The 22,190-nt window shown below is 38.8% G+C and overlaps 1 protein-coding gene across 1 annotated transcript; it reads right to left on the reverse strand.

Moving 5' to 3' along the window:
* Positions 1 to 5,682: 5,682 nt before the first annotated feature.
* On the reverse strand, positions 5,683 to 12,460 carry KRT25 (keratin 25). The gene is made up of 8 exons (XM_049780356.1): positions 12,032 to 12,460; positions 11,642 to 11,724; positions 10,717 to 10,873; positions 8,392 to 8,553; positions 8,162 to 8,287; positions 7,225 to 7,442; positions 6,785 to 6,852; positions 5,683 to 5,792 (listed from the first exon to the last, which is right to left on the reverse strand). Exons 1-8 carry the CDS (start codon positions 12,458 to 12,460, stop codon positions 5,683 to 5,685), a joined length of 1,353 nt encoding a protein of 450 aa, XP_049636313.1.
* Positions 12,461 to 22,190: the final 9,730 nt, after the last annotated feature.

Consider the following 22,190-nt stretch of genomic DNA (forward strand, 5'->3'; position numbering starts at 1 on the left):
ATTGTGGGTATGGGATAACATTAAATATCACATGCAGGGAACTATGTCCTTGCTGTATGCATGATACACTTTAGTTTTCATTTTTCTTTTCCTTTTTATGGAGGGCTGGACAATACTCAACAGTACTCAGGACTTACTCGTGGTTTTGTGCTAAGAGGACACTACAAGGTGCTGGGGATTGAGTCAAGTTTAATCACATGTGAAGTAAGGACCTTAATTGCTGTGTCTCTGGCAAGTCTTTAATGACATCCATGCCAAAGTTTTCTTTTTCTTTCTTTCTTTTCTTTCTTTCTTTCTTTCTTTCTTTCTTTCTTTCTTTCTTTCTTTCTTTCTTTCTTTCTTTCTTTCTTTCTTTCTTTCTTTCTTTCTTTCTTTCTTTCTTTCTTTCTTTCTTTCTTTCTTTCTTTCTTTCTTTCTTTCTTTCTTTCTTTCTTTCTTTCTTTCTTTCTTTCTTTCTCTTTCTTTCTTTCTTTCTTTCTTTCTTCTTTCTTTCTTTCTTCTCTTCTCTCCCTCCCTCCCTCCCTCCCTCCCTCCCTCCCTCCCTCCTTCCTTCCTTCCTTCCTTCCTTCCTTCCTTCCTTCCTTCCTTCCTTCCTTCCTTCCTTCCTTCCTTCCTTCCTTCCTTCCTTCCTTCCTTCCTCTCTTCTCTTTCTCTCTCTCCCTTCCTCCCTCCTCCTCCTCCTCCCTCCCTTTCTTCTCTTCCTCCCTCCCTTCCCCTTCCTTTCCTCCTTCCTCCTCCCTCTTCCTCCCTCCCCCTCCATCTTCCTCCCTCCCCTCCCTCCCCCCTCCCTTCCTCCCACCCTTCCTCCCTTCCTCCCACCCTTCCTCCCTTCCTCCCACCCTTCCTCCTTTCCTCCCTCCCTCCCTCCCTCCCTCCCTTCCTCCCTCCCTTCCTCCCTCCCTCCCTTCCTCCCTTCCTCCCTTCCTCCCTCCCTCCCTCCCTCCCTCCCTCCCTCCCTCCCTCCCTTCCTCCCTTCCTCCCTTCCTCCCTTCCTTCCTTCCTTCCTTCCTTCCTTCCTTCCTTCCTTCCTTCCTTCCTTCCTTCCTTCCTTCCTTCCTTCCTTCCTTCCTTCCGCCACACCTGGTGACGCTCAGGGGTTTGCACCAATCAAAGAAAACAGCACAAAGTATTTTAAGAGAAAGTTTGGCTTTAGTGGTAGAACATAAGCTTCACCTTTGTGGGGTCCTGGCTTGATTCCACTCCTGTCCCAGCATACATGGTCTCTGAGCACCCATCATGTATTCAAGGAAGGCGGGTCTCTATAATAGTTGTTGATAACCAGATCCTTCATTATTTTTGAGCACAGAAACATGAATAATAACTATCCCAGACTCAGAGTTGAAAACAGATACAGATGTTTTATTGAAACAAATCACAGAGGAGAAAGGTATTCCCTACTGGGAAGAACTTAGCATAGAACTAAGTTAAGATTCTGGCTCATTGTGTAAGAATTTTGGGAGGAAAATTGAGTCTGTGTTTCTAATCAAGCTGATAGGGCTATTATAAAGTATTAGAGGATTACCATGAGCTCCCCACAGATGTTCTATTAATTTAGGGCCCTTTCAAGTTTCTAAGATAAGACTAAGACAAGATAATAATCCTGTATTGCTAAGACAAGATCCTGTATTTTCAATTAGGTTGTTGGTACAGTTCTCTTCCTTAGAAGTTTCTGCTTATTTTAGATCTTTGGGTTAACTCACTTAACCATTTACCTTGGAGCAGCTTGTTATCTTCTGGCCTCCTGTGAATCTGCCCAAAGCCTGTGGAATAATTTATCCATTTTTTTAAGGTATGGCCTTGGGAACCTATGGACTGACCGACTCAGTGAGAGAGCAGGGAGGAGAAGAAAGAAGGGAAGGAAGTAAAAGAGAATGGGAGGAATGAGAGGATAAGGAGTTCTGAAATTTGTAGAGGTGTTTAGAACAGATCAGAGAAACAATGAAAATCGAGCCACTTCCCTGCTTCTACATCAAGCTCTAAAAGAAAATAATGACCACCGATACTTCATAGGTAGTCAGGTCCTGACTGATACGTCTGTGGCATTCTCAGAAAGGAAAAGGGAAGATTTCCTTATTTTTATTTAATAAACTATAGCAGCCCAATGCCACCCCCCAATACCCTCAAATAGAACTTGCCCAGCTTTGTGACTGAAAACAAATACTATGAGCAGCAAATTATCTTATGTTAAATTAGGTTAAGGGATGAAAATTCTGGGTGCTTTCTCTTGAAATGGATTAGGGCAAGCCACACTCCTCTCCCCACCTGAAACCCCAGCATCCCTTTTCCATCACTGCTATCTTAATCTAGGCAGAAAAATGGCCCTCCTCTTTCATCAAACTCCAAAAGAAAATAATGACTGCTAATATTTCCCAGGTAATTTGGTCCTGGCTGATACCTCTGTGACATTTTCAGAAAGGGAGGTAGATGTTCTTCTTTCTGCATGAACTATATAGCATACCAATGCCACTCATGACACCTTTCAACAGAAATGGCTCAGACAGTGACTTAACTTTATCAAACTGCCTAGCCACCAATCTGTTTTAGATCTATCAGTTCTGAACTGCATGGCCACACATAATCACAGAACACCTCAATATTTTATAGTAGTGTCATCTCAGTAGAATCACAGAAAATCTGAAGGGAGAGGTTTATACTAATTTACCAAGCTCAGTGAACCCAAACAGTCACACAGAAAGCTCAACTAGCACCAACACAGTCTAGTAAATCTTTAGACACTGAATTTAGTAGCATGTTACATGGAGAGATATAACAATCATTTCAGATTGACCTGTATTGATCTGAAGTTTTACAATTCTTTGTATTGTAGCAAGCAATGTGAAGTAAATTTGTGCCTGCATGAAGGCAGGTTATGGTGATGGGTGGGAGATTGGGGACATTAGTGAAGAGGTCCCAAAGGTGATAGGATTGATGTCTGAGCATTTAAAGCAAGGCAAGAATATATTATGAACAATTTGGTAAGTAACTGCGTTTTAATAAAAATTAGAAAAAAATAGAGCCATTCTTGGCAACTGGCAAGAGGATACTGAAGCTTCCTCGTTCACTACTCCCTCTTTCAACAGGAACAGCCCCACAACAACAAAGAGATGCTTCATGTAAGCACAAATGTTTGAAGGCATCAGATAAAGACAGTAAAAAATTGCTGCCCAATAGAAGAGGAGTTCCGAGATACTACCAAGATCCACATTGCCCTAAACACAGAACTGTGGACACCATGGCCATGATGTCAGTAATGAACATTATAGACACTTCCCATGGTAGTATGATTCATGACACCCACATGGACCAGCATGGCAGGTTTCTGCTCCTTAGACAGGAACTGTAAACTCTTTGATGTGTGAGATGGAGATCAGATTCCCATTTTCAACCCCAGGGAGGATCCTGAGCAGCACTGTAGCATGCTGCCTGGGGAATAGCCTGGCATCCTGCACCTTTGCTTGGAAAGTCACAATCTGGAAAGAGGAAAACAGTTCTGAAGATAAGCATCAGCCCATGAGCACTTGCTTCTCAATGAGTGCTTGGTACCTCTAGTCCAGATGCTGGGGATGAGAGGGGTCAGCTTTCTGCTGACCAAATTGGGACATGAAGATCAGAAGCACTCACGTTCAAGACTGTAGAGCTGTTGAATGGCCCTAAGGTTGTATCTGGAACCATCCAGAGCCACATAGGGGATTAGAGTTCAACAACATCAAGAAGTTTACATCTTGGGCAGAGCTATAATATAGTGGTAGGGAGTTTTCCTTGCATGCAGCTGACCTGAGACAGATCCAGGTTCGATCCCTGGCATCCCATATGGTCCCCAGAGCCTGCCAGGAGTGACTTCTGAGCACAGAGCCAGGAGTAACCTCTGAGCACTGCCAGTTGTGGCCCAAAAAACAAAAAAGAAGGGGGAGGGCCAAGAGGAGCTGAAGCTTGAGGTGCATAGCGACTGGATTTGAGAGGTGGCCCTTTTACCAGCACCACTGCCAGCTGCTCCCAGGATGGTCCTGATTATCTGCACCTGAGATGAAGCAACTTCAATCCACCTCTAACTCATATGTACATAAAAATCCACCCCTTTATAGGTGTATAGAATTTTGATGCATGTATACAGTTTTGGAAGCATTATTCTAATCGAGTAGGATTTTATGAGAGGTGGGAAGAACAATATAGGTGGCCTTAGCATCTGAATAATCATATTTCCAAAAATTTTTCCTCTGGGATTCTAATATTTTGGTTTCACATAAACTTTCGAGGGACATAATTAGGCTTTATATATTTTGTTGCACATAATCTTATAAGAGACACTATTTTTTACTTTAAAGAGCTCCAAGATTGCATTTGAAGATATACAAATAATTCAAAGATAATTATAGCAACTTTAAGGACCTTATCATTTTTTTTTTAGTGAAGCAAAGTAGTTTTATCTTACTGAAACTCAAGAAAGATGTGAGAGGAGAGAATAAGGGGAAATGTGTTTAAGAGAGAACATGGGCAGCAAAGAAACAGAGAGAAAAGCAAGTGATATACATGTTCAAGATACATGTTCAAAAGCAAGCCTCATCATGTTTTAGTTTCATATCTTCATATAGATCCTAAAAGTGAATTTCCATAGGTAGATTATAATGCGGACAGTTCATTCAAAAAGTATTAATTAAAATTAATTAAAATTAAATTAAATTAAAAGTAAAATTAAATTAAACTTTTTTTAGTGAATCTGAATTTATTTCTTTTTATTAAGTTTTACTTAGATTTTAGTTAATCTGAATTGATTTATGTTTACTAAGGATGAAGATGGCTGATTATTTTAAATTCTGAGCTAGAACTTTAGTTTTAACCTGCCTTATATTTGGAACAGAATGTAAAGATATTTTCAAAAGGGAAGTGAGATTTGAATATAATTTAAATACTTAGTATAAAAGGAGCCAGTTTTTATTGAATGCTTACTCCATAAGTGCACTTTACATCAATTAATTTGTTTAATATTTCAATAAATATTTGAGAGAGAACTGTTACTAACCCATTTTACACATGAATTTGAAATACATCCATTGAAGCTATGATGAAGGGAAGAGATTTATGATGTTAGAGTATGGAAGCTTTGGAAGTTAAGTCAGGTTTTTTATTTCTTTTGACTTTGTCTTATGTTGAATTCAGAAATATGCATAGAAGCTGTGATGGCATAATTTTTAATCATTTTCATTTAAAATGATTTATTAATAATTATATAATTTAATGGTTAGTTAGGCTTTCACATATGTGTGTCACACACATCTTTTTCACAGTTACAAAGTTGCTTATGATTGAGTATCAGTCATACAATGCTCCAACACATATCCCTTCAGCAGTGCCCATTTACTGCCACCAAAGTTCCCAATTGCCATACACATTTTAAAGAAAAGACAATACCACCAATAATAACTTGCTAAAGGAAGAAGGTTTATTGAACACAAGAACTGGCAACATTTTCTGTAGGTAATTCAACATATCATGGGATTCATCTGAGCCATTCTTTCAGAGGAATAAATGGGAAGATGCTGTCATTACTTGCTTAGAGAGAGATAATATTTCAGTAACAGAAAGACAATAGGATAGACATTTTAAAGATTTCCCCCAGATAGATAGATCTATTATGCTTTCAATTCTTAGAGATTATCTAGTTTATATTCTCTTCCACATCTCAAGTTAATTGCCTTGAGATTTCTCTTCCAGGGAATGGAGCCTGGTGGTGAGGATTTTGCTGCGCTGGTCTACCTCTTCCAGAACTTTCTTAACCACGATGGCTTTGATGGGATCTAAAAATTGAGATTTAAAAGAAGATTTTAAAGAGCTTGAATAAGGAGAATATAGACATAATACTTAAAATGTGGAAGCAATTCACATTTTAATCAATGAATCTATAAGAAATAAAATATCATGCACCTATTGACACACTCAAGTGGAATATTATTTAGTTTTTGGCCATACCCAGCAGTGCTCAGAAGCTACTCCTGGAAGGCTCAGGGGATCATATGGGATGCTGGGGATCAAACCCAGATTGATCTTGTGCAAGGGAAACACCCAACCTGCTGTACTATCACTCTGACTCAACTTTAAAAAGGAAGCACATTTGAACACATGCCACAACAGAGAAGAATCTTGAGGCTGTTATGCTCAGTGAAACAAATAAGTCACAAAAAATATATTGTAAGTTCCACTTATACAAGTCACTAGAATAGTCAGATTTCTCTAGAACTAAAATATAATGGTGATTGCCAGGGGCTGGGAAGAGGGGAAAAGAACAGTGAGCTGTTATTTAAGAGACACATATTTTCGACTTTGTAAGATGAAAAGAGTTTTAAAGATAAATGTACTGATAGTTTCAAAACACTATCATTGTATTTAATGTCACCAAACTCTATACTTAAAATAACTAAGCTGGTAAATTTTATGTTCTGTGTATTTATTTTGCTATAATAAATATGTGAACAAAAAGACAAGGACATATAGAGATTACAGGAATAATAGTAAGTTAGTAGAGGATGACTAGGCAGTATGTACACATACTTAGCTTCATTTTTTAAATTTCCTGATTAGCTAAAACTATGGTGACATCCTTGCTTTAAAAATGAGCAAACATTACTGAAGTTAGCCATCTAGCATGGGCTGATAGCTGCTATCAATGTTTATGATGTCTTTTCTTATTAAATCCTGGGAATATATATATGTATATATATATTAAAAAACAACAAGAAAGTAGTTGACAATGAAGAAGCATAGCATAAAAACAGATTTTTAGTTGAATTACCTTTGAGTTGACTGCCCATGTTTCCAGATCCATAATCTTTAGACTTGTAACTTCCAGTCTTGCAAGCCCTAGAAATATATAATATTGAAAACACAACAAACACAACCAAACACTCAAGAGAGAATCCTTCACTTCTAGTTTCATGAAACCATGTTCTCTCACTTTGGGCTGAGAATAATTTTCGCAGATGACACAGTTGAAATACAGCGGGCAAAGAAAGGCTATGCCTTAACATCCAGACCTTTATTCTTTAAGACCTTACATACACAGTTTGTTCCATTTGGATTTTGAAAGATATGGCTAGCGTGGACTTAAATCCAATAGTATGTTTACTATTTAGTATTCACCATCTCCAAATTCTACCAGTTTACATTTATTGCCTGTAGATCTAAGCTGTACAGAGATTTTAGGAAATGACACTGCTCCCATCAATTACTTACCCATCGTCTCCACCGATCAGGAGGCAGTAGGTCTCAATTTCTTTTTCCAGGTGCACCTTAATGTCCAGCAGCTGCTCGTACTCCAGCTTCTGGCCTTCGGTTTCGGTTCTGACCTGGTGCAGCTGCTCCTCCAGGGCGCCGATCTGTGCCTGGATCTGTGCCAGCTGCGTGCAGTAGTTGCCTTCCGTCTCGGTGAGGGAGCACTCCAGAGAGTGTTTCTACCAGGAAACAGCAGAGACCCAAGTGAGTGTCCGGACAGAGAAGCAGAAGGTTGTTATAAGACATGCTATCCCCAGTGTCTAAAAGGAAAAAAATGGGGAGAGGATAGAGAAAGAGAAATACAGATAGAGACAGAGACAGACAGACACAGACAGCAGAGACAAAGAGACAGACAGAGACAGAGACACACAGAGAGAAGTGAAATGTCTGCCTCAGAGTCAAGAAAGGGAGAGGATGGGAGGGAAACTGGGGACATTGATGATGGAAATATGCACTGTTGAAGGTTGGTGTGTACATTCTATTATTGAAACTCTATCATGAACAACTGTAACCACGATGTTTATTTAAATAAAGCAATCAGTGATTAAATAAAAACAATTAATTAAATCATAAATAACAAACAAGGAAATATGCTGAATGAACAATAAATAAAATAGATAAAATGAGACTTCCCCTCTCTCCTTAACTCACTGTAGATGTCACAGATCTCCCACTGAAAAGTAGTTACCGCAGCTCAAAAGATTTCTTGGGGGTGGGATACTAGCATTGTTTGAAAATTACAGGCATGAAAATCAACGACACAGATCTATTCTCAAGACCCTTGGAGGGCTTTACAATGCTTTGATGCCCTTAGAGAAAATGTTTTGACATCTTAACTTCCCGTAATTGAAAACTTTCGCCCAGGAGGTGGTGAGATTCAAGTCGAGGCCTTTCCTACCGTGGCTAAGAGGGACTGCAGTTCGATTTCCAGGGTCTGCAGAGTGCGCTTCATCTCCGTCAGTTCATTGCGGGCTGAAGTAGTGGCTCCTACATCCTCGGAGATCTGTTGCTGCAGCGAAGCGCTCTGCAAAAAAGAGCCACCCCGGGGAGCAAGGTTTAGTTTTGCAAACCCCACTGGAAGGCAAAGGCGGAAAAGCCCGGGCTCCTGCTTTGCTTCTGCAGACTCACCTTCTCGTTGAACCAGGCCTCGGCGTCCCTGCGGTTCTGCTCGGCCAGGTCCTCGTACTCGGCGCGCATGTTGTTGAGCAGCACCGTGAGGTCCACGCCGGGCGCCGCGTTCATCTCCACGTTCACGTTGCCTCCGGCCGCGCACTGCAGAACTTGCATTTCCTAGAGGCAGAAAAGTGGATCACTGAGAAATAGAGGGTCTTTGGAGGGGTCTCCGGGAGCGGCGAGAGCTTCGGTTTAAGAACCATTCCAGCCAGACCAGACCACTCTTGCTTTTCCCCTTGCATGAGACATGAACTTTCAACAATGGTTAAGCTGCCTCATTAAACAGCACTTTGATTCTTGAAGTTGTACTCTTCCAGGTGTTTCCTAAAGGACAAATTGCTGCACCTACAACTCCAGTTCTTGGATTTAATTCTGCTGTTCAGAATAAGTTAGGGTACTTTCCCAAATACTTGGTCCCTGTCGACACCAGCTTTGATGTCCTTCTCTCTCAGCCCATCAAAAGTTCTACTTGAACTGAGTTGGAATGATTCTAGATAATCAAAATAATCATAAATAAACAGCAATACAGAAGTATAGGTAGTTTTCTTTGTAATTAATAAAGGAAGATCATCTTCTGAAGAATCCAGTCTGCCTATAAAGCATTTTTTAATTTTTATTATTTATTTTTTTTTTTTTTTAGGAGGAGGCACCTGGTGATGCTCAAGGGTTACTCCTGGCTCTGTACTTAAGAATCATTCCTCCTGGTCTTGCTTAGGAGACCATATGGGATGATGGAAATCTAACCCGGGTTGGCAGGAGCAAAACAAGCTTCCTACCCATTGTAATATCTCTCCAGAAGCATTTACTAAGTAAATATGATAGGAAAGTATAGCGAGAACTCGAGAATATTCAGCTTCTGCCTTTCCTGTGGCTGGGTGAAGATTGCATTCTTGTGTTCTTTTCATCTTTCTTTCTGATCAGACAAGGGATGATCTTTAAATCTCTATATTCTCACTTGGAAAATAACACAAGACCTAGCATGTCTGCCTGGAATCCAAACGCTAAATAAATGCTAGCTATGATAATGGTGTATCTTTATAGAAGTTGGATTCAAGGTTCTATGTTATTCCATTTAAAGTGTGTGCTGTTGAGATGCCACCAGTCTGTTTCCAAGAGGATGGAGAGCAAGACATCTTTGCTCAGTGTAAAGGGGAAACAATAAAAAAGGGAATTCCATTTTGTCTCTGCACAGAACCTCTCCCTGAACCACACCCCAAGTCCTGGTTTATGCCTTGGGACTGCAATGGTCTCTATATGGGTTCCTTTAGGGAGTCTAACATTCTTTCCTGCCTGGTGACTATTTGTTCCTCTCTTCTGAGGATTTAGTGAAAACACTCCCTGTTTGATCAGAAAATAGAAAAGATAAAAAGGATGGATGCATATTTTCCTGTAAATGAAATGTTAGAAAAATTAATTGCGTTGATCAGCTTTTTACTGAGTAGTTGCCATTGACTAGAAATCATATTTAAACTATGGACACCAGCTTGGAAGTCCTTCTGTCTCAAAGTTTATATACTTTGTTTGAATAATAGTGAAAGACTATTCACTGTCCAAATAAAACTGCTTATAGTTTTATTTACAAGCTTTATGACTCAGAAACACATTACACACTTTATTTACAAGCCTCATGACTAATCAAAAAATCTTTTATCTGTTTATAAATAGCAAGATAACTTTGAAGGGCAAAGTTTTCTGAAAAAACAAACAGTAGTTTAGTGACTGTATGATTCAGTTTTGACTCTACTGCTTATTGTGACCAAATTGGAAGTACTGCTTATTTGGAGTTTTCCATTTTGGGATAACAGATTGATTTCAGACACTCATTGCTTCAATAGCCATAATCTATGAAGAATATGTAATAAGTTTACGGGAAGTAAAATATTTTAGTGTTTTGCATCTGCCACCTTTTGACAGATATTTAGATCTTATTTTCTTATAATGTCTTTCATGTACATTTATTTATTTTATCTATGAGATGCAATCTTCTAAGTGTACCATTTAAACTTGGGCCATAATTACCTAGCCCAATATTGCTCTCATAGCCCTGACTGGTCTGGAAAACAGGATTCTTTGCTTTCCCATGGGAAATGGGGTGAGAAAGCCTATTTGAACCTTTGACACCTCTAAAGACACTCAGGTCAGGCTCTCTTACTATGGAATTATAATTATAGTACCAATTTCTCATTTGGTACTAAAAAAAAAAGTCAAGTACACTATCTCCCATTAGATGAATTGGTTGGCAGAGGGAGAAGAATATGTAAACAGACAACAAACTCTTACCTCCTTGTGGTTCTTTTTGAGGTAGCTCATCTCCTCACTCAGGGTTTCATACTGAATCTCCAGGTCTGTCCTGCACAGGGTTATTTCATCCAGAACTCTGCGCAATCCATTGACATCTGCTTCGACACTCTGGTGGAGAGCCAGCTCATTTTCATACCTTCAAGAGTGTTTGTGAAGGTTGAAGAGAGAGTGTAGGGGTTAAAGCACTTAAACCCAATGACCCTTGTTAGAATATCCAGCATCATCTGTGGTTTCCTAGGCACCATTAGGGCTCGCTTCTGAGCCAGGAATAGCCCCTGAGTACTACTGAGTTATCCAAAATTCCATGCCTCTAAAAAAAGGGGGGGTATTCATAATTGTCCATTTGTTACATGTTTGGAGAATAGTTACCAATCACTGATTAAAATTAGAATTCAGGGGGCCAGAAAGCCAGTATATGCAACTATACTATATATGTATCTATACAAGTTAGTTGCATGCAACTAACACAGAATCAATCCCTGGCATTCTATATGGTCCCCTGAGCATCACTAGGAGTAATTCTTGAGCACAGAGACAGTAGTAATCCCTGTATACTGCTATCTATGACCCCCAAATCAAATAATTAAATAAAATTATAATACTGGGAGTTTATAGTGGCTGAATTGGAAAATATACATTTGTCAAACTTCATTGTATAATACCAATAATCTATTTAGAGTTTGTTTTGACAAAAAAGGTACTAAGGTATCAATAACTTTGAAAACAGTTCCTAGTTCATATTTATAGTAGTAGTAAATGTAGTAATTTTTTATTTAAGTCCAAATCTTACACTTTTAAAATTAGAATAGGAAATATTTAATGGAAGGAGGACCTTAGAATTAAATTCAATGTAGTACTTTGCATTTATTACTAGCAATTATTTTCACTCTACAAATTGACTTACTTGAGCCTGAAATCATCAGCTGTCAGTCGGGCATTATCAATCTGCAGAACTGCATTGGCATTGCTGGTGGTGGAAGTAATGATCTGAAGATGGAAAAATGGAATTTTACAAGGTCATTTGCACAAGCAATAGTAATTTAAAAAAGCATCCTCTTTTATTTTTTAAGATTGGGATATGGGTTTGACCAAAATCAATAGCTACTAGATAGTGATTTTTTTGGTCATGTAATTGACCTACTGAATCTACTTAATGCTTTCTTTTCAATGCTAAAAATAAATCCCCTTCATTCCCTATTAGGAATGAAAAATGTTTATTAATTTACAGTGCAAAAGAGAAAAGAGCATTTAAAAATAGAAGTACAAAAAATGAAGGTAAAATAGAATTTCTTACCTGATTCTTAAGATCATCGATTATTGGGAAATATCTGCTGTAATCATGATCAAGTCCACGGCAGGAACCAGGCCCGAATTTCTCATACCAGCCTTTGATCTTCTGCTCCAGGTCAGCATTGGCCTCCTCCAGGGCGCGAACATTATCCAGGTAGGATGCCAAGCGGTCATTGAGGTTCTGCATGGTCACCTTCTCATTCCCAGAGAGGAGACCCCCCTCATTTACAGTAAAGCTGGCACAGGAATTGCTTCCCCCAGCATTTGCCCCCATTGAGCTGCTTCCAAAAGCACAGGAGAAGCTACTTCCAATTCCTGGCACACCGCATGCATTTCCAGCTCCAAAGCTGGCTCCCCCTGCAGAGAGCCTCAGAGATCCTGCCGTGGTGCGTGGACAGGCTCTCCTGGAACCACTGGAAAGTCGAAGAGACATGGTATGGGGCAAACGTGTCACGGAGCTGGGTTTGTGAAGGCCTGAGTGGAGTGTCTTCTCGTCGCAACGGTTTTGTTTGCCTTTTTATAGACACTTGTCAAGTATGTGCTGGGTGGAATTCTGCCTACCTAGAGTGAAATACGGCTTGCCAGCCTCAGCAGGTTGGCATAATTGGATGATTTTTTCTAATTAGTAACTAACTTTGCTGGGCTCATTCTGTGGGAGGGCAGTTGCCCTCAGGTTGGTGGTTATCTGAGAAATGGGTCTGGGTGGAGCAATTGCAGGTTCCTGATTGCATTTCTAAATTGCATGTGAGTCATTCTTCACTTCCATCCTTAGATGATAAACCCCCTTAGTCCAAGTGGCGTCATGGTTTTGGGCTGCTGTGACAAGAAAGATCTTGATACTGCTAAGGTTCTTCCACATTTCCTTCCTCCTCAGTAGAGAACAAAAAAGAGCTACTAAGATGGTCTCCCCAGTGGGGTCTTTCTATCATCAGACTCATCTCCCCCTGTTGGCTATTGTTTCTAATAAGGCAGTTTAGCTTCCTTTTTTGGGATGACATGCAACATATTTCGTTGACATTTGCTTAAGGCTGGGATAGCTGTCCTCTCATATCCACTTTTGAAATTGGGAACACACCCCTAATTGCTGGTATGTTTGGAAGGGCATTAAGTTATTCCTGACCCTGCACAATTGGAGCAAACTGGAGGAAATATTTCATCGGTATTTATTTCATTGTGGTTTTGTTTAGGTGAAAGTCATCAGCAAAATAACTATTGACTAATGTGGATTCATATGTATTTATTTTTTGTTTTGGGGTCATGCCCAGCAGTGCTCAGGGGTTACTTCTGGTTCTGTGCTCAGGAATCACTCCTGACAGGCTTAGGGGGACTATATGGGATGTCGGGGACAGAACCTGGGTTGGCCATGCACATGGCAAACTCTCAACCTGCTATAACACTCCAGCCCCCCTCATATGTATTTGCTGACTTCCTTAAATATTGTGAAAAATTTAGAAAAAAATCTGGAAATAGATATTTGGAGGGAATTTCCATGTATATTTATTACTTGAGGCTGTCATGCACATGATTTACTTTGTAATTCATACAAGTATTTATTAACACTATTCCATGCCAATCGTTATTTTAAGTATTTTGGAACATATAAGTTCCCTTGAACTCATGGGATTTAGAGCCAATGGTCTCATTCACTGAACAAACTTTATATAAAGGGCTGTAGAGATAGCTCAGTGGTAGGGCATTTGCCTGGCAAGCGGCCAACCCAGGACCAACATTGGTTCAAATCCCGACATCCCATATGGTCCTCTGTGCCTACAGGAGTGAGAGCACAGAACCAGGAGTAACCCCTGAGCGCTGCTGGGTGTGGTCCCCCCAAAAACTTTATATACTAGATATGAAATGTTTGGATTGCAATTATGTTTAAGAAGCTACATTTTACTTCTTCACTTTTTTTTTGGTCTCCCTGAATTACTCAGTTCAACAGCTATTTATTAAATGGGATCTGGTGATGTGGATTCTTGTCATTTCCTCATGTTGCTGAGTGTTGTCTCCAGCATGGCTTTCGTGATTGATCATAGGTGTCACCAGAAGGGTGCAACCCCTGGTGCATCACAATGTGTGATGTGTGAATGTGTGAACACCATAGCCATGTGTGACCCTTAGACTTTGCACCATGATAACAAAAATAAAGAAAAAGGAAAAATAAGCAAAATCCCCCTACAGGTGGAGAAAACATCTTGCTTTGTGAATGGCTTTAATATCAATGAGTGGTGGCAGAGAGGTGCTTCCTCTAGGCAAAGGGAGATCAATTTCAGATACGAAATTAGTTGATAAATGATGATATGAAAGATGAGAGTCAGGATTCTTTCTATAAGAGAAAGGATTTATAGATACTGAAAAAATTAGACCAAAATGAATCTGGTATTGTATCAGTGGCATGAAGATATGGTTTTATATTTATATAATAGAAGCTTACACATATACATGTATATCTAATGTAAATTTAGAATTATAACAGTAATTGTGTGAATGTATTTACTAGCTATGTACTATCTATCTACTACCTTTACCTCTTCCATATATATATATATCTTCATATAAATATTTTTATGACTGTGAAAATCAATTACTTTTATGATTTTTGATCACATCCAGGGATGCTCAGCACTTACTCCTGGCTCTGTGCTCAGGACCACTTCTGGTGGTGCTCAGGGGGACTATAGTTGGTGCCAAGGATTTAACCTAAGTTGGCTGTATGCAAGACAAGTGTCCTACCTGCTGTACTATCCTTCTGGATCCACTCTGGTTTTTTTTTTTTTTTAATATTTCTTAGCTCTGTCTATTGTGAGTTCCTGAAAACAATACTAGCTCAATAGCAAAGAACATGCCTTGTACCCAGCTCTTGATTTCAATTATCATTCTCCACTATGAAGACTTAGGCTCTGTAGAGAGACAGACTGACTAAAGGGCCAATGCAAAGAAAGTACAAAGTAAGATAAAACTAAAGCAAATGCTTAAGAATTGTGGAATATGTCAAAAGAACACAGAAACCATTTGAAGACACTGGCCAAGAATGGGATAATTTGAGCAGCAAAAGAATAATGATTGTAATGGATTATAATATGCTAAATGAGAGTCTAATGACTCTATAATGATATAAGTAAATAAAGGAAGATGGATGAAGAATGGAATGTTTACCTAATGTCAAATGCCTCCATACAAGATGCTTAGGAAAATGAACTGAATTTTTGATGATGAACTTAACGCAGTGAGCACAAATGCTGATTCATAATGATGCACACCTGAAATTTAGTAGAAAAATAAAATATATAAAAATAAATAATTTTCTTTCCAGTTCTGGCTCAGAGCACCTAAAATATTTGAAACTTCCAAATTGACAAGATAAAGAAATATCTTTTATTGTTAAAAACTTTTATTGTTAATAACTTTTAACAATTCTGAATCTAAACCTTTCTTTTTTTTTTTTTTTTTTTTTTTGGTTTTTGGGTCACACCCGGTGATGCTCAGGGGTTACTCCTGGCTATGCACTCAGAAGTCACTCCTGGCTTGGGGACCATATCGGACGCTGGGGGATCGAACCATGGTCCGTCGTAGGCTAGCATTGGCAAGGCAGACACCTTACCTCTAGCGCCACCACCCAACCCCAAATCTAAACCTTTCTGAAATAACTGAGTTTATTTTGGTGCCAGAGTGATAGCACAACGAGTAGGGTGTTTGCCTTGCACATAGCAGATCTGTAGCTGACTAGGGTTCAATCCCCAGCATACACATATGGTTCCCTGAACCTGCCAGGAGTGATTTCTGAGTGCAGAGCCAGGAGTCACCTCTGTGAGATACTGGGTGTGGCCCTCCCAAAAAAACAAAAAACAAAAAACAAACAAAAACAAACAAAAAAGGAAATAAAACTGAGTTTATTTTAAGGAGATGATTTTTGGAAAACTGAGCAAAGAGAGGCAATCATAAGTTCAGAAGTCTTAAACTTGCAGTTGAAAGTTGAAGGTCTTTCAGTTCCAACTCAACCTCTGGGAAGGTGAGAGGTGCTGGAGATTGAACTAATCACCGATGCTCAATAGTTTGAATAACTGTGTCTCTATAAAATGAAACCTTTATAGAAATCCCTAAAGTTTAAGATTCAGAGAATTTCTGGGTTTGTGGATCATATGGAGAAACTAGAACGATAATATGTTGAAATTGGACATGGAGGCACTGTGTTCCTTTTCACACATCTTACTTTATGCATCTCTCCCATTTGGCTGTTCCTGAGTGGTTTCCTTTTATAATAAACCAGTAATAATCTAGTAAATAAAAACAAAGAAATAAAGTGAAGAAAAATTTTATCATGGGGAGGTTGTGCAGACCCTATTTTATTAAATGATCAAAGTTGATAGCACCACAATGGAAAAAAAAAACAAACCCAGAACTTTATGCCACCTGACAGGTTGTAATGAAACAGTTTCATTTCTGAACAACCCCATCAAAGAGAGAAACACCAAATCTTATCATAGGAAAACATTAGAAACACTCAAAATGAAATGTTGTAGGCTATAACTGTTCTATATATATTAAAATGTCCAATGTCAGAAACAAGTCGGGGCAAAGGCTTTACCTGAGCCAATGTCTGAGTTCAAACCCTGACACCACGTAGGTACCCAACATTACTGGGTGGCCATTGCTTGGACACCTTTGTGTACTGTTGGGTGTGGTCCTAGTGGTCTCCAACACCTCAGGGTTCAGCAGTTCCCAATTCTCACCTCTTGACTGTTCCATCTGGCCTGATTGGCTGAGTATTGCTGGGAGTGGACCTGCCCCTTGAGTCACTGAACACAGTTTGGGGAATTTTTTACCCTCTAAATGGCCATTTTGAAGCATAATTGCTTCATTTTGAAGAGGACAAAGAGCCAGGAAGATTTTTAACTGAATTTTGGGGGTTCTATAATAAAAATTGAAATACTTATTGGAACTTGCATAGATTTTGAAGACTGAATGGTAATTTCAACTCTGGATTTGAATGCATACAGTTATGTAGAAAAAGGCTTTTTTTTTTTTTTTAAATCATGAGGCTATATTCAATTATTCATGAACTGGAACATCATGTAGGTAACTTACCTTTTCAAAGTTTGACATTATTTAAAAAAAGACTAAAATAATTGCAGCATATTTTAAAGCTCTGCCAACTTAATTTTTAATCTTTTGCAAGTTTTTAGAAATAATCATCACCTTCAATATGCTGAATTATTTATTATCTTACTTATTGTCTAAGCCTGCTAAAGAGGTATCTAACAGATTTTTAAAAACTAGAAAGCTTGATTTTCTTTTATTCTGCTATTTTTCCCACCTTAAAAAATTGTTTATTGTTCTACTTTAAACTTGTATACCTGGGGCTGGAGAGATAGCATGGGGGTAAGGCATTTGCCTTTCATGCAGAAGGATGGTGGTTCGAATCTCGGCATCCCATATGGTCCCCTGTGTCTGCCAGGGGCGATTTCTAAGCAGAGAGCCAGGAGTAACCCCTGAGCACTGCCGGGTGTGACCCAAAAACCAAAAAAACCCAAAAACCTGTATGTCTGGTACAAACAGGATAACAAAAATTGTTTGCTGATAAATCACCCCTTCCTTACATGTTAAAATACTCTTTTCTTCTTTTGCTGTTTTGTAATTTCACCATGCTTTACCTATATGTGAATTTATTTTTATCTTGTCTTGAGATTCATCAAGATCTGCTCAACATACAATTTTATTAATTAATTTGTTTGTTTTGAGGCCATACATAGCAGCACTCAGGGGTTACTCTTGGCTCTGCACTCAGAAATTGTTCCTGGTTGGTGTAGGTGAACTCTATGGAATGCTGGGGATTTAACCTGGGATGGCTGCAAGCAAAGCAAATACTCTACCAACTGTGCTACTGCTCTAGCCCCTCAACATACATTTTTAAAACCAGAAAGCATTATCATTAAAAAAAATCTGTCTTTAATCAGTTCTAAAAGAATTGCAGGCCATTAGTAGGAAGTGAGTCCAGAGCCTGATGCCTACTAAGTTTCTGATCTTCAAGTAGTGGATACAGGCAAAAATACTATAGGAATTTAAAGGTAAACCTATCTTTGAAGTGGGTACTAAGATGCATCAGTATAACTGATGCAGGACAGTCATCTTACTAGCAGGTGGTTAATTTTTATCCCTCAGAATGGGACCATGTCAAAGACAGTATCTGCTTGTGAGGAGAACACGTCTGAAGCCTGAACTGTCTTTGTGGGAGGGACTCTACACACTGAACCCAACAACAGCTCAAGTATGTCTGCCACAATGATCACCTTGCTAATGGACTCATTATGTTAACATCACAGCAGTGAGGTGAGAGGCTCCACAAGATAAATAGTTTTGACAATATCATTGTGGACCTTTCTTTCTCGGTGTGGGGTGTTCTCTAAAGGGCATTAAAATAAAGAACCAGATGCCTCATGTTCATTCTTAGAAGCATGCAATTTCATGACTTATTAACTCATCACTTATACAAAAATTTAATGGGAATTGTGTAAATATGTGATTAAATTTTTTTTTGTATATGATGAGCAGAAAGCAGTACTACATGTAGAAAGAATGTAGCATTGTCCATTATATTTCTGATGGAAGGTTTCTCTATTAGGCGTTGCTGAAGAACTGAATTCTTGCAATTTTACGTATTTGATGACTCAAAAGATTTTCTATAAGCTAGTTTCTGATTTCACACACTTAAAACCTTTCATCTTTTTCATGATCTTTATACTTCTGGAGTGATGTGTGATAAGCATGTTCATATCATAATATAGTTTGTTGTCCTCTACCTTTCTGTTTGGATGCTGAAAGCTGAATCAGGTAGTGAGTTCTGGGAATATTTTGAGAAGTCTCCAACCAAACTATGAGAGCTTTCTTTTTTATTTATTTATTTATTTTTTTTTTTTGGTTTTTGGGCCACACCTGACGGTGCTCAGGGGTTACTCCTGGCTGTCTGCTCAGAAATAGCTCCTGGCAGGCATGGGGACCATATGGAACACCGGGATTCGAACCAACCACCTTTGGTTCTGGATCGGCTGCTTGCAAGGCAAACGCCGCTGTGCTATCTCTCCGGGCCCACTATGAGAGCTTTCTAAGAATATCCCACTATGTTCAACTCAACATTCTCTTGACTTGTGTATGTGCATAGATAAATCATTTGGTGCCTGTTTAAATGTCTGACTAAGAATATATTTTTTAAAACATTATTTAAAGAAGATGTATCACATAGTTGACATAGTTGGCCATATTATATTTGTTTCCAGATGAGAGCAAAGTTATTTAAAAAATAATAGAAATAAAAAATAAAAAGGAAGATAAGAAAGAAAATTAAAAAGATAATAGGTAAAAGAAGAGTGGCAAGTTAATTTGTGAAAATTATTGTATCTCCAATGAAGTCATTAATACAATGGCAGAAGGTTTAGTAAGTTCTTCTTATTAAATTGTATGTTAAATTTATTGTTAAATTGTCCATTATGTTAAATTGGTGTGTTCTTGCAGGAATGACAGCATCAAACAAATGAAGTTGTCCAGGAATTCAAAGCACTATTATTGATACGGTGGCTTTTGTGGGGTGTGTTCTCAGCTGCTCGGTGTCCTGAAAGAAGGATCTGGAAGGAGGGTGCTTACACTAACTCCAAAAAAGCCCTGCTGATATCAGCCCAAATACTGACATACTGAAGAAAATCATGGAGAAATAGTGAGGCGAGGCCATAGGCAAAGCAGTGATTCTGGGTGATGGATGCAGCAAGCATGACTTCAGTGTGGGGGCTTGTCCTGCCCTCTATTTTCTACTTTGTCAGCTCTCTGCTTCCTGGCTTGTTACTCATGATTTTTCATGATTTGATTTACAGATGTATGGAGCTGGCCTGGTGTGTACACTTAGGATGCCTTTGTATATTTTTGGGTCACACCTGGTAGTGCTTAGGTGGTGTACTTCTAGTTATGTACTTAGGGAACACTCCATATGAGGTGCTGGGGTGGGGTTGAACCTGGATTGTCTGTGTGCAAGACAAACACCCCACAGTACTATCTTTCTGGACCAATGTTTAGGATATCTTTATTTCCCTTTTAATGTGATACATTTGAAAACAGTGGTTACTAAATGATATGGTCATTTCATTTTATTAGTGCCTCCAAAATAGTGTGACTATTTCAGTGTTACCATATTTAAGGAAGAGTGTGATGGACAGCAGTTTGGGTGGAGATGGCAGTCTTAATCAATCATGGCACAATTATGTTAATTTTACATGTTTTACAACATTGACTATATTAACACACTTCAAGACCCCGCCCATGCTACGAAAGGGCCTCCAAACTTAAATTTCATTGCATTATGGTGCATTCATCTCTATTATTAATTCTGCCTTTGGTTTATCTGTTAGCTTGTTCCTCCTATAAACCTGGTTCTTCTAAGTCCCAAATCTCTTCCTGGATTCTCAGGGTCAATTCCTTTAAAACATATTTTACATATTTAAAACTATTTTACCTATTTTTCTTCCACCATTCTGAAGCAGTTGAATTTCCCTATCTATTTTTTTCCTTGCAAAAATGATCTTTAAAAATCACTTACACACTGGGCCCAGAGAGATAGCACAGCGGCATTTGCCTTGCAAGCAGCCGATCCAGGACCAAAGGTGGTTGGTTCGAATCCCAGTGTCCCATATGGTCCCCCGTGACTGCCAGGAGCTATTTCTGAGCAGACAACCAGGAGTAACCCCTGAGCACCACCGGGTGTGGCCCAAAAACCAAAAACCAAAAAACCAAAACAAACAAACAAAAAAAACCCCTTATACCCCCCCTTTTTTTTACTCATTATTTGTGTTTTTATAGCTCTTGGCTTCTTCAGATTAAAATTTGGTGGAGATCTGAAGGAAGAAGATTCTGTACATTGCTGTTTTTGGAGGGAAGGTGGGTGTTCTCTGTACTATGATTTAATGGAGTGTTGAATTGGTTAGATTGAAAAATGTGACTCCTAAATCAATACTAAGGCTTAGGGAGAATGGAAAAGACATTTGTCAGAGATAAAGATGGCTGTCCAGGTGTCCTCATGTAGGAAATATAGCACAACACTATTTTTGTCTTTCCTGTACTGCTTTTCTATTATCCTGTAGGCTAAAATTACAAATCCTGCTTGACAATTTTGCCCATATTTCCTAAAAACCCTATAAATTTGTATTTTTACTGATTCTGAGTTTAAAGGCAACACTTTTTCAGTATTCTCTATAAAAATCTTATTTCCAAGGGCTTATAGATAAAATGTATAGGATATGTTTTGTCTAGTCAAGGTGTGTCTGAATGAGTACAATGTTTGATTGTTAACCATTGATGCCCAATAAAGGCTACCTAAAATAGTTTCAGGGATTTGTTCATATATGATAATAATCTTTTATTTTGTTTTGTTTTTGGGCCACACCCAACAGCATTCAGGGGTTACTCCTGGCTCTATGGTCAGAAATTGCTCCTGACAGGCTCAGGGGACCATATGGGATGCCGGTATTCAAACCACTGTCCTGCATGCAAAGAAAATGCCCTACCTCCATGCTATCTCTCCAGCCTCTGATAATAGTCTTTTCTTTAAGTTTTGGAAAACTCTTACATCCTGGAAATGAAAATAAGCACTTAAAATGTCTATTTCTCATTCTTTCAAAGATTATTATTTTTAGTTATTAACTAAAAATAAGTATGTTGGAATCATAGTTCATGCAAGTATTGAACATAATTTTTTTCACATTTTGGGTCATACTCAACTATTTTCAGGGCTTACTCCTGACTCTGTGCTCAGGGATCACTCTTTGGCTCAGGGGACCTTATGGAGTGCCCAGGATTGAATCCAGGTCTGTTGTATGCAAGGCAAATGCCCTATTTTTTCAGCCCAACATAAATCTCTCTTATGAAGATAATGCAAATAAGAAAGTCTAGGTATTTAAGTTGGGAAGGTGCTTGCTATGTCAAAATGAAAGTTAGATATTCTTGGAAAGAATAAGAATTCTACTGGGGACAAGGAGTGAATACTGTAAGCACCAGCAAAAGAAGGTTTACCTGGTGATTCAAATAGCAGACTAACCCAAGTATCTGAGCAAGTTGAGATGTTACCTTTTATACTCTAATTTCTTGAATAGAGCCTCTGGTTAATCATAATATTTAAAATGAAACACAAT

The sequence above is a fragment of the Suncus etruscus genome, chromosome 1 (assembly GCF_024139225.1).
Source record: "Suncus etruscus isolate mSunEtr1 chromosome 1, mSunEtr1.pri.cur, whole genome shotgun sequence".
NCBI lineage: Eukaryota > Metazoa > Chordata > Mammalia > Eulipotyphla > Soricidae > Suncus > Suncus etruscus.